At 46.1% G+C, this 16,111-nt stretch overlaps 1 protein-coding gene across 2 annotated transcripts in view; it reads right to left on the bottom strand.

Annotated features, from left to right (window-relative positions):
• LOC138566995 (serine/threonine-protein kinase D3-like) overlaps positions 1-3,185 on the bottom strand; it is a 441,766-nt gene extending 438,581 nt beyond the window's left edge. The window contains exon 1 of one of the 2 annotated variants that reach the window (XM_069644794.1): positions 2,403-3,185. In XM_069644794.1, the coding sequence (XP_069500895.1) occupies positions 2,403-2,543 (141 nt within the window). In that variant the 5' untranslated portion in view covers positions 2,544-3,185. The remainder of the gene's footprint in view (positions 1-2,402) is intronic. The other variant, XM_069644795.1, reaches the window with a different exon arrangement.
• Between the last annotated feature and the right edge of the window lie 12,926 nt (positions 3,186-16,111).

The raw sequence follows: 16,111 nt of genomic DNA on the forward strand, positions 1-16,111 counted from the left end.
AGCAGCAGTGCGTTTTTGTGGGGGTGTTTGCCAGGGCCCAGCCATGGCACTTATTTTGGATCCCCGGCACTTATTGTCTCAGACTCACTTTAATTATGACGTGGTGATAGTCAGTGCATCCATCATCCAAAAGGAGCAGGTGCGAGCTGTAGTAGAACCCCAAAATATGTTGACACTGAAGGGGCAGCTAAGGGCGCTAGCATTAGTGGTGGGGAACTGCGCACCCGCAGTGTGGTAGGAGTGCTAGAAAATATTTGGGCCCTGGCACTTATTTTCTTTACAACGTAAGCACTGCGTAGCAGTCACCAGGTTCTTTAAAGACGTGGAATTCATGCTGCTTAAATAGGGCTCTGACACAAAGCATTTTTTAACCTGGACATACAGTCTCATGAAACTTGATTGACCTGCTGTCTGGATTCACTCCAGGTCTGCTTCTCGAGTCAGTTTCCCATTGCATATATGTATTTATTTTAATACTTGCATGAAGGCGCCACAAGCCCGAAGGCCTCAGAGCGCCCAATGTAATCAGTGTGGCAACCCCTGGATGGGGCGCGGGCCACGCCTTTCCTACGTAACTCACACTTACATTCATACATGGTCTGCTAGAGGGAGATTTGTTTTAAAACAACCGGCAGAAAACATCTCAGCGGGAGGGATACGTTCCAATGATTGCATGACCTTGGCAAAACTAGTTTGGGCAGTCCTGATGAAAGCAGAGAGTCCCCCTTCTCCTCCTCAGGCATCAGGAGAATGAGTGTCAGCTGGCTAGCATAGGCCACCTTAGAGGGGACTAGCGTAGGCCGCTTAGGAGGATGAGATACAGGTATAAGTAGGTAGCCTGGGCACAGGGGAGAGGAATCTGAGAAGGGACTGCAGGCGTACATTTGCTAAGTGGGGCAGGTGGTCTCTTGGGGAGACTCAAGGCAAGCTTTAATTTGCTCATCCAGAATGTCTACAAATCAGCCATACAGCAAAGTGTCAATCAACAGGGCTCTCAGGTCTCGGGGAGCCAGGTTTAGAAGGATTCGGCAGTGCAGGAGGATTCTTAAACATAACGGAAGCCAAAGGATTGGGAACCTTAAATACCAGAGGTGTGGAAGCCTTTGGATGAGGCCTGTCACCTGGCAAAGGGGAAGGAATTAGAGGGAAAGGGAAGACTGTGGGACGGACGGAGCATTGCTAACCCTCATCGGGGTACAGAACAGGTGGGCCTTTCTTCTAAGATGGCTGCCAGGGTCATACGCCTCTTCAGAATACAATACTTTGATGGGAGTAGAAAGGTTTTTTTGGAATTGGTGAAGCTTCAGCAGGAATCAGAAGAGAAATCAGTAGCAACATGGCCACCTCAGAGCAATGTTTGCACTCCCTTGTTTATGCTTTCTACACTTATTAAGCATGCAAGTAAGATTGAGCGCACCAGAACTATTTGTGGAACCAAAGTGGATTTAGAATGATAGCCCTGCTCCCATTGGATCTGTTCAGTGCGGGTATAACTCCCCTTGGGTGTGGGTTAGCCAAGGGTGCTTGGGAACTATACATATCAGTACCAAATTAAGAGAACCCTTGAGCGATACCATAATGAACATCTGGTATAAAAATACTGTCTGGCACTTCACAGTGCTCAGGCTCTCCAATGGGAGCTTTCTTTGCAGGAGGCACTAACATCTACATGCAGCCGGTAGAACCGCCTCTATTACTGAGCAATGGAGGTCCCGGAATCTTCCTGTATAGCCCTCCCATGGGCACCCAAAATTGTTATTTATTGCGCCCTAGCCTGGAGTGATTCCGTCTCCCCGAGATGCGACAGCCTGCCACACAGAAACTCTCATAAATCACCACAAATGTAATTGTGCCAGTACAGAATTGTATAAAGTATACCCCCACAATCCCTAATACCAGATCTCCTACTTAACAATCCACTCCAACACAAGGCTGACATGACAACATTCCATCCACACTGTATTACAAGACCATAACAATAGTACAACAAAGCCCACTGAGAACTGCAAACAAAGCAACCTGCTGTGCGCCAGAGTTCTTCAGTGTCATGCATGAGTCTGGCTAGTCATTTACATATTTATTCACATTCATAAAGCGTGCAGCAGCCGGGAGGCATCGTGGCGGGTTGCACATCACCAGGTCCTGGGATGGAGAGGCCTGGGCGTGCTTTGGCTGCATTGTGTCATCATCTCTCGGGGGAGTGCTATGCTGAGGAACATTCTACCTGGAGGGCTGCAAACTAGCGGGCGGGCCTCCAGCCCTAGACAGTGCGACCAACCTGCCTTCATATTGTAGCCCTTCTTAGCTCCTACCCTGAGGTCACAGAGCGATACCCGTCCTACCAACAAGTTACTGGGTTTTCCCTTTCTTTGGACGTAAATGGCATAGTAAAGAGGGCCTACCTTCCTCTCCACCAGCTCCAGCGCCAGCCGGCTCACCGTGCAGAAGTCGACCTCGCGTGGGTGCAGCATGAAGGTTTCCCGACACATTCCAATCTGAAGCTTGATGGCCACTTTGCCAAAGGCTTGTATTTCCAAAGCCATTGTCAACTTCCAGAGGACGGCCGACCCTTTGAGTTCTGGGCAAAGGTGTCCTTGAGATCCCACGAAGAGGACCCAACCACTATCTCGAAATTCCACTTCCTGGTGAGGGCAGAAGAAGGGGCGAGAGCTGACTCATTGTTGGCGCCATGGGTCCAGTAGCGTAAGAAGACTCGCAGAGCACAGTGGCGCAGCACCACGTGCAATAGTATCTCCTCGCAGAGCGTCAAGCGTGCCTTTGAGCGGAGCGTCCTCGAGCCATCCCAGGCGCTTCTGAACAGCCCAGCCAGTGAGCCGGGAGCCCGAGGAATCGAGCAGCCGGGCCCACTCGACGCTGCATCCGCGGGAAGGAAGCCGAGAAGAAAAGCGAAAGAGGTGCACGCTCTTGGCGTGACAGGCCAACCAGGCCGGCTCCTTGGCGGGTAGAAAGGTTCCTTCTACCTCAGCCTCCGAGAACCGTCTGCCGACAGACAGGAAATTCAAGTTTCAACTCCCCGCTTCCTCCACGGAGCTTCGACATTTCACGGCGATGCCTGCTGCGGGCTACCCTTGATCCGCATCAAAGACCAGGCCCGCGGTTATCTCGCCACGACAGAAACATGTCCTTTTAAAAATATCTTTGAAAGGACGAACACGAACGCTTCTCTTTAAACTCATATTTGGAACAACATCGCAGACACTTGAGGAGGGGGTACGTGTCTTAAAACGGGATGGCTCAGGCTGGCTCGAGCAGCGTTTCAATTTGAACCAAAGTCTTGCGTAAAAAAGGTTTAGTAAACAAGGAAACCCCACCGTTGAATCATCGTTGAATCAGAAGACAGCAAATCAAGCTTTGTGACACATGTTATGGATTGGTCTCGAAAATCGACTGAATCAAAGTGTCCAAAAAGCCTGCGGTTTTACATGATGAAATTAAAGGATATTCAATAAACCACCAACTAAGTTCTAGCTAAACAGGGCGCATTCCTCTGCACTCCTCAAGAAAAGGGACGTTTTACTCTCCCTGCATAAACCACATCCTGTGTCTTTTCTCAGTCTGTCATGGGATTTTGAAAGTAAACCACCGTGGTGTCAGTCACTTCAGTGCCCAGGTCCAGCAGCCAATGAAAGGCCTCTTTCTTGCCTTCATTGAGGGGATGGGAATCTGACTCGAGGCCCATGGTTATTTTCTCGCAAAAAGTAATAGTTGTGGCCTAATGTTAGTAGCAACTGGAAAAACATGGACTGCGCAACTGTTTCCAGGCTGTCCTGTTCCTGGTGCAGAGGGAGAACTGGCCACCATCTGGGATGGCATCTTGAAGTCCGCCATAATGTCTATTGAGGCCTGGAAAGCACGAGCTCGAAGCCACAAGCTGTATTCTACAGCCTTCATTGATTCTCCAAGTTTGGCCGGAGAAGGGGAGAGAACGATGGGCCCATTGTGGTGCCTGAAATGGGGCGAGTGGCAGGCAGTAAGTGGTAACTCAGCGCTATACCTACGAGCCCATGCCCACACGCCCAGGAATAAGGAGGCTCACACACGACAGTCCTGCTCGGTAAGGCTCCCCAGCTCTTGGGCTTCCCCCTTTTTATTCCCCAGCACCATACTTCTGACCACAAATGCGCATTGTCAGCGTGCATGCTTCCATGTAGGAATGAAAATAGGTTGGTGGTCTGTTCACATGAGCAACCGAGCCTCGACATACCATGCCTCCCAACACACTAATATGTTCTCATTCATTAATACGACATGTTATCAGTATTATGTCCTACAGCCCTCTGTGGGTTGCGGCTAAGGTTCAAGATTGCGGTGGTGATTGTATCGTAGTGAAACGGCCACTTTCCAGACATACTTCATCTGATGCAGGAGGCAGCTCATGACAATCCCCTATGTGCCGTGGAGTCAAGGGGGACTCCAAGTGGGTGGACATTCTTCCCATACTTACTTTTGCTTTTGGCATCTGGACTTCTCACCAGTATTTCGAACCAAGAGATGCCACAAGTTACAGTAGTCGACCCCCGGGTGGCGGTTACCATGCTGCCTTTCCAGGACACCAATCGCCATAGTTTGACCTCGTAGGAGGTTCAGGGCTTGCCACAAGGATAGCAATGCCTTATGATGACATGACCAAGGACCTGCAGAGGGGAAGGTCAAGCACCTTGTCGCTTCCATTCAATGTCTTGAGACACAGGGCGTCGGACTCCAGAGTGGGTGTGCAGATATTATGCTGGCCACGGACTTCCTAGCAGCATGGACGCCGGGGAACATCTCATAGAGAATTGTGGGTTGTTTCTGTACTCCCTAAAAAATGGATACATCAGCAGTCAGGATCCACGTGTTGGCCTTCAGCCGGGAGGGTCTTCTTATGCCTCGCATGAAGCGTTCGGCTTCCCCAATAGCTTCCCCAGTAGCTAATAATAGAGTTATTTCCCTGAGTTTGATGTCCAGTTCCTGCAGGGGGTTTTGCCATTCCTGAAAGAGAAGCCCATTGTCAGATGTGATCTCACAGCGAAGTATATGCATAGCCAGGACCTTCTACAGTTTTCATAAGACAACTTTGGCCGTCAGTGAAGCTACCCCTTCCACCACATGGTACCTGGAATTTTCATCCATGATGACCAGTAGGTGTGGTCCATCCCAGAAGGCACAGAAGTCTGCACTGACCAGTTCCTAGAGAATGGTGCTGACAGCTTCTGGCAGTATGGGTGGAGGCTTGTCGCTGCTGCTAGTAATCTGACATGGTGGCACAGCATTATTTCAGCCTAGAGACCAGGGAACCACATTTTTCCCATATTCTTGCCTTTGTCTTCACAACTTGTCCCGGCGTGTGTTGTCATAGAGAAGGATGCCCTCTTCAGAATGACAGCTGTTTGCTCAGGATCACTGGTGGTGGTGTCGGGATTCGTCCCTAGTGGTGATCAGTGTGGCAGCTTCAGCTCAGTAGGAGTAATCAATCTGGTGTCTGAGGTTCCGGGCAACGTTGTTGGCGTCCGCGCCTTCCCAGATGGAGCGGCTTTTGTGCTGCTGTGGATCCGTTGTGGAGGTCAGGCCCAGTACTGCTGGGAAAGGGTGATCTGACGTTTTCCATTCCGGTCGTCGGAATGATGACGTCACATGACGGTTGGGTCATGCAGAGCCGCTGCGTGGGATATTCGCCTGCGTGTCATAGTGAGGAGGAAGTTCAGCTATGGCCTTTTGGCAGATTTAGAGATACCAGTCTACTATGAGGGGTCTGGGCTTATTTCATTGTCCGGTGGTCGAGTTTGGAAGTGCTGGATGTATAAATAGTGCATTTGGGTATACAGAGCCAGGCGCAGCGGCTGGAAGTTCGGGGCCGGGCGAAGAAGAGGGCTGTACTTTTCCCACAGGGGATGCAGAAGAGGTGCATTTGCCCCTGGAGTGTGGTATTTGTGCTGAGGGAAATTGGTTTGCCGTGCCTGTATATGCCAGGTGCGATCGCATTTCTACGAACATGCAGCAACTAGATCCTGATCTTTGGACCTGGTTCGTACACCACCGAAGGGGTGAGGTGCTTTGAGGTTAGCAAGTTGGTGTTGGGACCAGTGTTTGCTATAGTGTATGTGTTTTGTGTTGTAGCACTTGGGTAGTGGGTTAGGCAGTTCCCGGAGTGGTTTGGGGGTATGTTAGGTTCAAGGCCGTTGTTTGGATTTCTGTTTTTCGTGTTTATGTTGTGGCCTTTTTCCCCTTTAGGATGGTTTAGAGTGTGGGGCTTTGCTGGGCCACAGTTTGTAATTTTTTGCCCCTGTCAATATTTTCCTGGGTTTTCTATGGACATGACTGCGTGGGCTTTCACACGAGAGTATCGTCATAAAAGCATTTGTGTGTCATTCCATTACAGGAAGTCTTTGACGAGAGGTTTTATGTCGCTTTGTGCTCAGGGACATCATTTCACTAAAATGCTAGGGGTAGCGGAAGTGATATCACATGATCCTTGACCTCTGATATGTTATTTGATCCCACCCCCAAGTAACATCACAGGAAGTGATGGCACACGACCGTTCGTCCCTTGACAAAACAGGAAGTGGCATTGCATAGCATTGTTCCTCAGCACACTAAGGAAAAATATGGTTACGATATCTCTGTAATATGATATATATTTCATACAAGAATGGCTCACCATATGTATATCAGTGTATATAGGCCCATATTACCACATTACTGTGAATTTAAGCAGACATCCAACACAATAACCTGGACATTGTACATTAGTCGGGATTAACTGTAAATAGACAGAGCATCTCGAAGAGGCCTAAACCCCAAAGTGCTGACATCCAGTGCCTGCCAAGTACCTTCTGTCCAAGAACTGATCTCATAAACAGTTTTTTCCCCAAACAGCAAACATTTAAAAGTTAAAATGAAAAAGTAAAGGGATTTTTTTTCACATAAAATAGTGAAGAACTTCACTGTGCATTCGCTGCAGCAAGTGGAGACTTTTATAGGCCAACACATGCAACACAAATTCTGCATTGTGTGTTGAGGTCACACAGGGCCCTTTGGTGGATGCCCACATCCTCACATCAGTCAAAGCGACCCACATGCTGTGCGAAAGCTCAAACACTAAAAATCTTATTTGAATGCCTTGTGGAATATAGAACTTTCAGGAACACTGCAAATGCCAGCGTTCATTGCTCCATCCGGGATAAATATAACCTTTTAGGCGTTACATGCACAACATGTATGCTTTCTCACCTGTGGCCACCTGATAGTAATAAGTAATTTGGACTGAACAGGGCACGTTTATCTGGATATCAATGCAAGTGCATGCTTTGGGCCATTTTAGTATGACGTTTGCATTGTGTCTGAAGGAAAAGCTATGAGGGATTAAAGTTTCTGCATTGATCGAGGAGCAGAAAAACGACCCACTCATCACAAAGCAAACCAGAAGCATGGCATATTACCAGACACCTGTGCTATGCAATAACATCATAGGATACACAACCCAACGTTGAGTGTTGATTAATTAGTCCACATCCATTCTTAGCTTCTCTGGCTACACCGTATGGATTTGATCAACTAAGGTCCCAAGGCATGGCCTTCCCTTCCGCTTGAAAGTTTAGAATTGCAGCACCCAACAGACCCATAATGATTTTATTGTAAGTATTTTTCCAAAAGTTTACTCAAAGTTGTCAAGTTGCTAATAATAACACCTCGCGGTTCATACAGGGTAAATGAGCTTGTCTGTGGGTGAAGACCTGTTGGCACATGTAACTTTGACTCCATTGACACCCACTAAGGGGCAGAAAGGGGGGGGCACTGATGTTGCAATGCTAGATGATGAGTGCTATGGATTGGAAAGGGATTGGTTACACAAGTTAGCCTTCTGAAGCCTAGGTCACCTCCAAAAGAGACTTTATTGTTACTGCTCTTGGATAAAGGATGAAAGGCACACTAATGAAAGAATGATAGGTTTGTTGCTGTCATGGTAAACGTGGTGGGCATCCTTCCTTCGGCCCCGGGGCAGCCAGTGGTCACCTCCAGCAGATTAACATTGGTCACCACTTCCTGGGTGGCCGTCAGGTCGATCCATGGCCCATTGTTGCCAATGCCATGATTGAAGACCGGTGCCCCATCACCATGTCCTTACATGCCGCTAACTCCAGGCATGGCGCTGTGCCACATGCACGCTCTACTACTTCTGCCTATCTGCTCTGCTAGCTCCTTCCGGTGCCCATAACCAGACCGGCATTCTGTATTAAGCTGCATAAAACACATTAGGTAACGTACAAGCACACGGTTAATGGGCATGTATTTAGATAGGTTTGCAATCATCTTTTTTTATGAGCAAAGTTGGATGGCCTTGGGCAATGAAAGCAAAGCATTACACAGCAATGGAGAATCGCCTAATAATGAGAAAATATAAATACATTGGGTTGCAAAGAAGAGGCAATTTGGAAACTTTAGTGGACATGAACGAGGGGCTGGCTGGCTAAGAACAGTAAGCAGTGCTATAGTGTTGAATGTGCATAAGTCATCACAGGTGTAAATGTATTGACATATATACTGTTGTTTGTGCCACTGGGAAGATCGACAGAGGATCTATATAGGGCCTGGAGACCATGGGAAATTAAACTTTCTTTTTTCACACGTGTTACACTCTTGAGTGCCACCTAAGGGACACCCCCAACCCACAGTGCCAGCAAAGCAAGTCATCGCCCACCATGTGAACATTTCTTAAGCATGTCCAGGCAAAGTACAAACTAACTGAGATCACTGGTGCATGGGGAAATGAGAGTAATGATGGACTGGGACAGCGGCGTGAAGGGACTCCCGCAAACAGCTGCATATGCCTTGTACAGAAGCCCTCAGTGTATCCTCAGCAGCTCACTCCCACACACGGACACCTTGTTACTGGCGTCTAAGGATGCACCTCCTTAACACACAACCCTGGGATTTGTAAACATTGGCAACACTTGATAGCCTTTTTGTGTCAAATATTGATTCTTCCTCTAATTTACTTTTGAGAACAGTGAGCTAAACCCACCTCCAGTCCTCCTGCTCTCTTACCAAGAATCAAGTTAGAAGCACTCTTTAGTGAAGCAAGACACTGGGTACTGTTACGCTCACCTGGTCTCTGCAGGGACGTTGGGGCACGGTTGCAGCCCTCCCTGACTGAGGTCACTCTTGTCTGGCTTCTCCCTCTGCAATTATGCTGTGGGCTGCGACTATTGGTGGTGCTGCTCCTGATGATTGTTGATGGCGAGCTCTCCGTCCTGCTGCTTCTGGCAGGGGCGCTTAATGTCAGGATCCGAGTTCCTTCACTGGTCCCTCGCATGTGGTAGCCCAGTCCAGTTGCGACTAGTCCACGTCACTTCAGGTAAGTGTTGTTCTGTTTCTCTCTCTTTGTCTCTTCTCGCCTGTCGGCTTTCAGCCTGCTTTAGTAGTGTTTGTATTGTTCATTCCAGTATTGTTCTTTGCTCCGTAAGTAATGTCTCTGTTTTCCCGTATAGGCGATGATGTGGACCCTGCTGCAGCTGCAAAGCACAGGGTGGGATCCGGAGGGAACGAAGATAGCTCTACGATAGTCCGGCAACAGGTAAGTGGTCCTTAGGGATGCGTGCAAGGTTTGACTGAGGCGCGACCCTAAATGGAATGTTGAATAATGTTCTAACCTTGTCTTTCGTTTCTTCCACAGGAATTGGCTTCGTGAACGAAGATCGCGATGCGTGGTGGTATTGAGATCAGGATCGCGGAGTTCCAGAGAATGAATCTGTAGATGGCAGGATGGACGCCAGTCTCCAAACGGTACCCGCTGAGGTAAGATGCTGGATCCAAGAGATAAGTCTGTCAACTCAGGCGTCTGTGAGCATTACGTTGCATGCGAAGCGCTGGCCTATGGTATGGAACAGCTTATATAGCTGAGTTCCTGAGGGCACGCCCACTAGTCCTGTCTTGCCTGCACAACCTGCCACTCCTAGAATTCTGCACGTGCAGCCCAGCCCTGGGAGTCATGCCCAAATAGTCCACACGTGGAACTGCTCTTGAAGTAAAAGCTCATGGAAAATCTGGTACAATAAAGCGCTCTGGTGCTGTAATGAAGCATTCCCATTTATATTCTTACATGAGCCTGGCGCCAAAGGCGCCAGGACTTAGTCCAGCCGGGCCCCCTATGTTGATACGTCCCAAAGGGGTGGCAGTGGGTTATGTGACCCATTGCCCCATCAACTGATGGTGTGGTGTATGTGTCCTAGCGCAGGTGACCATGACAGCTACAACCACGTTCAATGATGTCACTTTTCTCTGGAGGCCCTCGAGGGTGAAATTGGTCAAGGAACGTATTTGCTGTTTCACTCACTACGCTAAGGGATTTCAGTCTTCTACCCAATTAAAATCGGAAAGTGTTAATTTTACAGCAGCATTTAGGGCCGGCTTTAGATGTGTGTGGGCCCATTTGAAAAGAATGTTTGGGACCCCATTACCTAGGATGGGAACCCTGCCTGCAGCAACCATGTGATACTGAGCTGATATATTTTGATTAAAAAAATTATTATTTTTAGGAAAACATCAAATACATATCAAATTATTCGATAAGTATTATTGGAATTGCAAGTGAAAACTTAGGGCTGAGGCAGCCCCCTAATAAATTCAGCATCTTTCATGGTGCATCTATTCATTTCACAGGGCCCCCTTTAAGTCCTTTCCATCTCACACAATCCCTGTATTAAATCCAACTTCTTCATCTCCCCTTTTAGTCTAAATCCAACCTTTTCCATTATAGAGAATAACTTCTACACAGCATAACGTAACATAGACTTGCCCGAGACGAGAGCATGCCGGCCTGCTTGCATGTCTTCTCCTCGAGACGAAGTAGGCCAAGGCCGCCTCGCTTCCTCCCTCGCTTGTGATTGTGCTCACCTCCCCCAGCAACATACTTAATAGCTTCGCTCCTGAGAGGTGCTGGGAGGATCAGGGGCAATGCATTTGTCTTTGAAGCAAGATAACACAGCAACCCAGGTCCAAATCGCACAGTCCTGCTCTCTGTAACCGGCATGTTTTAAAAATAATTAAATGATGTCGCGTTCAAGTAGTGAAAATGTATCAAGTTGTGAGAGGCACTGCCCAATTAGTGGAAGGACTAAGGGCTTTATAAGTTATAGACATTTAGGCGTCCCGCCACATATGTTCATAAGGACTTACTGCCAAATCCTGTAACTCGTCTCTGATTTCTATCAAATCTTTTGGTTCCAGGGCTTTCAACAATCTGCCCATTAATATCCTCAACCAGAGACGACTTTCAAAAAAAGCATTTTTCCAGCATTTATTAATACTCCCTTCTGGGGAAGCTCAGACTGGAAAAGAATCTCCTGAGCTTCAGGAAGAACTAAAAGACTATACTTTTTAACTAACTACCTTAAACATTCTGTCCTAACCTCCTTTTTTTGTCCTGTGCTTCTTTTCTTTTTGTACATATGTGCACCCAGATGCCTGCAAGCCTTCAGCACGGTATAAATAAATACGCTAGATATCTGATAAACCTGTTCGCAATTCCATCACACCTCTTTGCTCATTTCTCTGGCATGCATCTGCACATTTTAGCATAATGGTTCCTCTTTTCACAAGTTGATACAACAAGTATAATAAGTGTTATTTCGTGGCTAGACTGGCATTTTGATGTAGCCAGTCTAGTAATTTCTTATTGTGACACGACATTTTTTACTGGGCATCTATGAAAAAGCAAGCATGATAAGTGTTATTACAATGCAAGCCTGGCTTACTGTGGCATGTCATTTATTTACTGGGCATCTCTCTATGATAAAGCAACCGGGATAATTATGTGTGTTTTATTGAATGTCTAAAGTGCTATACTCCAAAGTGCTGTGACAAAAGAAACAGTACAAAAATATGTCAAAACCTTCAAGTAGATCGTAAAAGCTTCTTGATACGAGTGTGAAAAAGAGGAAGAAGATCAAATTTAAAGAGTGAGCTTATTGCAAAATATAGATGCTAATAAAGAAAAAGACTGAAAGTGTGATGAGGCACAGAGAGAAGAAATTTGGCCTAGGAACAAAGGGAGCGGGAAGGTGAATAGAAAGAAATCAAAGGAGAGAGATATTAAGGAGCTATTCCATAAAGACTTTCAAAAACAACGCAGAGAAAGTGATATAGAACCTGAGATTGAAAAGAAAGCTGTTGAAGGCATTGGAGAGCAAGACAAATAAGGTGACATGGGCAGAGGCAGAGAAGAAGACAGATAGAAGAATTAGAGATAGACTCAGTGCTCGAGATAAGATTTTGAGATGGGAGAAATGTTTTTTCTCTATTTGTAAACTTTGAGAGTAAATGTGTTTTCAACAGAGTACACGTGAGTTTTCTCCTTCATACGGATTACAAAGAATGTGATATCCAGCTTATGCGGGCAAAAAGTATAAACTATATGGACATCACTACAATGTGGCAGTTCTCTACAGCATGATAGAAAATCAAGTTTCTCTCACAATTAATCGGTAAAGCACAGGGTGCAGTAGAACAAATACCCACTCACAAATGGAACAGAAGAGCACTGAATATCTGAGCGCCCCTTACACACAAAGGATAGATACAACAGCAGCATAAGATGTTTAACGTTTGGCTCACACAGAACGGGTTAGCTTGAGTAGGAGTTGTTCAGGCTTCCCTCACGCAAACAGAAAAGGCGAATCAGGGAAACAGCAATAGAAGCTTTTAACATGTTGAACAGGTGAAGTGGACCAATGCATGGTAAAGCAAGGATACAAGATACCCACACAGATTACAAGTAAAGAATGTGCCTCCACAGTTGAAGCTCCCTATACATAAAAGAGGTCCAAAACAGGCTTCAGGAGTGCACATTCCCGTCCTACTGTAGTAACAATGTGCCATGGACCACAGTAGATAATTCTTACCTCACTTGTTATAGGAATGTTGTGGGTCTCAACAGTACAAGATTATCACATATACAGTTACAGCAGTAGAAGTTCTACTCACATAGAAAAAGGAACTGCATTAGATGGAGCAGTGTAAGCACCCCCACACTGAACAGGTAAATGAAGGGCCTCAGCAATCCAAGATACACTCACACAGAGCGGGAACAGCATAGGCCTCAGCAGTCCAAATTCCCATCACAAAGGGCACGCCCAGCAGAGGCTAAGAGACCCAAGCTTCCATCACATAGAATAGGAATTGCATAACAGCAGTGGGAGCACCACTCACGTAGAACAGGAGCAGTTAATTTCTTCTGCAGTGCAAGCCCCTCACAGATAGAACTGATATATCCTGGAAAGCGACTATTTGAAATACGTAGGTTAATTTTCCTTCTGGAATCAGTAGAGCTCCACCTAGCATGACTCTAGTAAATTAGAAGGAATTCACCTTTATAACAGCAGATTAATTGTGTAGCAATTCCCAGCCACGCTACAGTTGGTTCACTTCCTAAAGCATGTTGCAGAAGGGAGTGTCAATATTACAGGAGGATAAGTCACTCCGTACACCTTTCATTATTCCTCCACAAAAGTCTGCACATTTGATCTCTTCTGTATATATTTACATTTTTAAGTCCAATTACACAGTAAAGCAAACATGTATTATGTGTGTTGAGGGTTGATCAAAGAATTGCATTCGATGATTAATGTAAGTCCACATTTCCTAGAACTAGTACTACTTAATAGTATGCCAGTGCGATAGTGCCAAGAGGCAAGTGCTCAATCCTAAAATCTATTTCTAATCTCATGGTCAAATATTGGCTGGGCCGCGTTAGACTTACATTCTTCAGAAGTCAGTAAACTGACTACCAACTGAGGTAATAATCACAGTGCTTAGAAGTTGGAGAAATCCTGCATGAAGTTTTGCACAAAAAGTGTAACTACCTATCGAGATTATCACTACCGGGACCTGTTTTGCTGGGTTTCTGTTTCATTTGCAAACGCAACCACTTCATTGTTGTTATTTAACATCACTTGCACTGGGTGGAGAGTCAGGTTTTCAGTGTTTTAAGTGTAGTGTAGAGGATTCTAAACAGGCTGTGACCCCTGTGATTGCTGTAATGACAATCAATCACCCTTGAGCGAGGGCCCTGCTGCCACTGACTATAGTACCATACAACACATGGACGCCAAGTTCAGGTTTAATGGATGTTTAAACTAGACATTGCATACTCATCCGTGCCCTGATAAGGTTTTGCAGTGGGAGTATTTTACACACTGTTTAATGATTAGAGTGTAAATTATATTGTAAGAGTAAAAATGATTTGCCTCCGCATGTGTGTAAAAAGTATCTGACAGGCAACCAAAACATGACTAAGCTTGAAAATGAATAGAACACATAACCAAAACAGTTGTGGAGCAAAGCTGTCTGGCTTCAAACAATTTATTACATCTGTGTAAAACACTCTCCTGCACATTAATGTGTATCAACACACCCCAGAGATGCATATTTATGATAAATGCACACAACACAGGAACTCCGGAAAATACGTTTGTGCAATGCAAGTGTTCATTCACTGAAAAAGCATAATTTGTTTGTTAAAAGGATATTTCCCAAGTATAACTAAGATTTCCATCTGTTTACTGCTAAGATCCTAAAATGCTAGGAAAATAAATATGCATGCATATTCTGCTCCTCTCCATAAGACACAAAACGCAGCAGGAGTTAAACAGAAAGAAACCATTCTTTATTTCCCTGTTTTCTGTTTCTGACTTGCTCAGTGCACACATCCCAGAGAAAAATGTGATTTCAGGCCACTCATTCATGGCCTGTAATTTTTTACATGCAGATAAGAATTGTAAGTAAGACTCTGGCATGGAGGGGTCATAATGGTTCCTATAAGCATTTATGCGCCTTGATGCCCTTGGGCCTAGCACGCTCTATAAATGCTAAAATAAATAAATAAATAAATAAGAAATTCAAGGGTAAAAAGGAAAAGAGAAGCGTTTCTCTCCCTAACTCTACGATGGGATTCCTTGCCTCAACTGAAATAACTAGTGTCAGCATGTCCAAAGCAAATGTCCCAATGTCCAGTGTCAAAATTCTAACTCTGTCCCTTACACTCTAAGCTAACGAAAGCAAAGGAGATGTGTGAGGAATTTGACCATCCGCGTGGTGAGCGTGGGTTCTCCTGGGCTTTTTTGGAATTATATTTTGGGATGACTACAAGGAAAGCAGTGATGCGCATTGACGAGCATAGATCTCGCATCTGCACCCAGAATCAGACAGCCCCCCTTGTTCAACAATTCATGGAGGCCAGCCACTGTGCAGATCATTTAAAATGGACCATCTTTGACCACGTGAAGGTTGATCGATTCAATTTTTCGAGTGCCAGTAGGCTGCATAAATTATAACAAATCTGGATACATCGTCTACAGACTCATAACAATGGTCTAAATGGTGAATTGCAGTGGACAGCATTTGTGGAATAATAGCACTAGTCAGCCACCAGTTCCAGCCCTTCCAACATGTCAGCCACCACCCAGCAGCCGCTTTCAAGTCTATGTCCGATAGTTTGGGATTGAGTCAGTTTTCCTTTTTCCTTGTTTCATGTCAAGGCACTTGTGCTCCCGTTTCTCAGCAGACGAGCAACGTGTCCTACCCTCTCCCGTACTTTCTCAAGCTGGGACGTTCTAAATAGGGTTTGCACTTACATGCGTTCCCGCTTAGATGAGTGCATTGTAGGTTTTCGGTTGCCCACCATTAACCCTGGGTTGCGAGACCCACAGAGCCACGCAACCTGACCTCCCTTTCCCTCTCTATTCTCCAATGGCCCAGCGAGACGCAGCGCGACCGCTAGCAATCCAACGTGATGCAACTCCGAGTTTACATCGAGCACGACCCTTCCGTGCTGCCACTGACTGGCACACCCAGGATTCTGGGTTCAGGAATGCAGACACGCTCAATCCCCTTTGCACTGCTGGCTTTAATTCTGATTAGCATAACAGCTACACAGATGTTTTTGTGTTCCCACTTCAGCCACCCCGCTTAGCAACGGTAATTTAATGTAATTTAACTGTAAAGAGTTAATTCTGCCTCTTGGCCATATTTAAAACAGCACCATGCATGTCACAAGCCTATCATGCCATTGTAGTGGGTTGTTTTTCCACATGGTTTTGTTTCCTTGTTCCAGGTC

The sequence above is a fragment of the Ambystoma mexicanum genome, chromosome 2p, assembly GCF_040938575.1.
Source record: "Ambystoma mexicanum isolate Mex_15411 chromosome 2p, UKY_AmexF1_1, whole genome shotgun sequence".
Taxonomy (NCBI): domain Eukaryota; kingdom Metazoa; phylum Chordata; class Amphibia; order Caudata; family Ambystomatidae; genus Ambystoma; species Ambystoma mexicanum.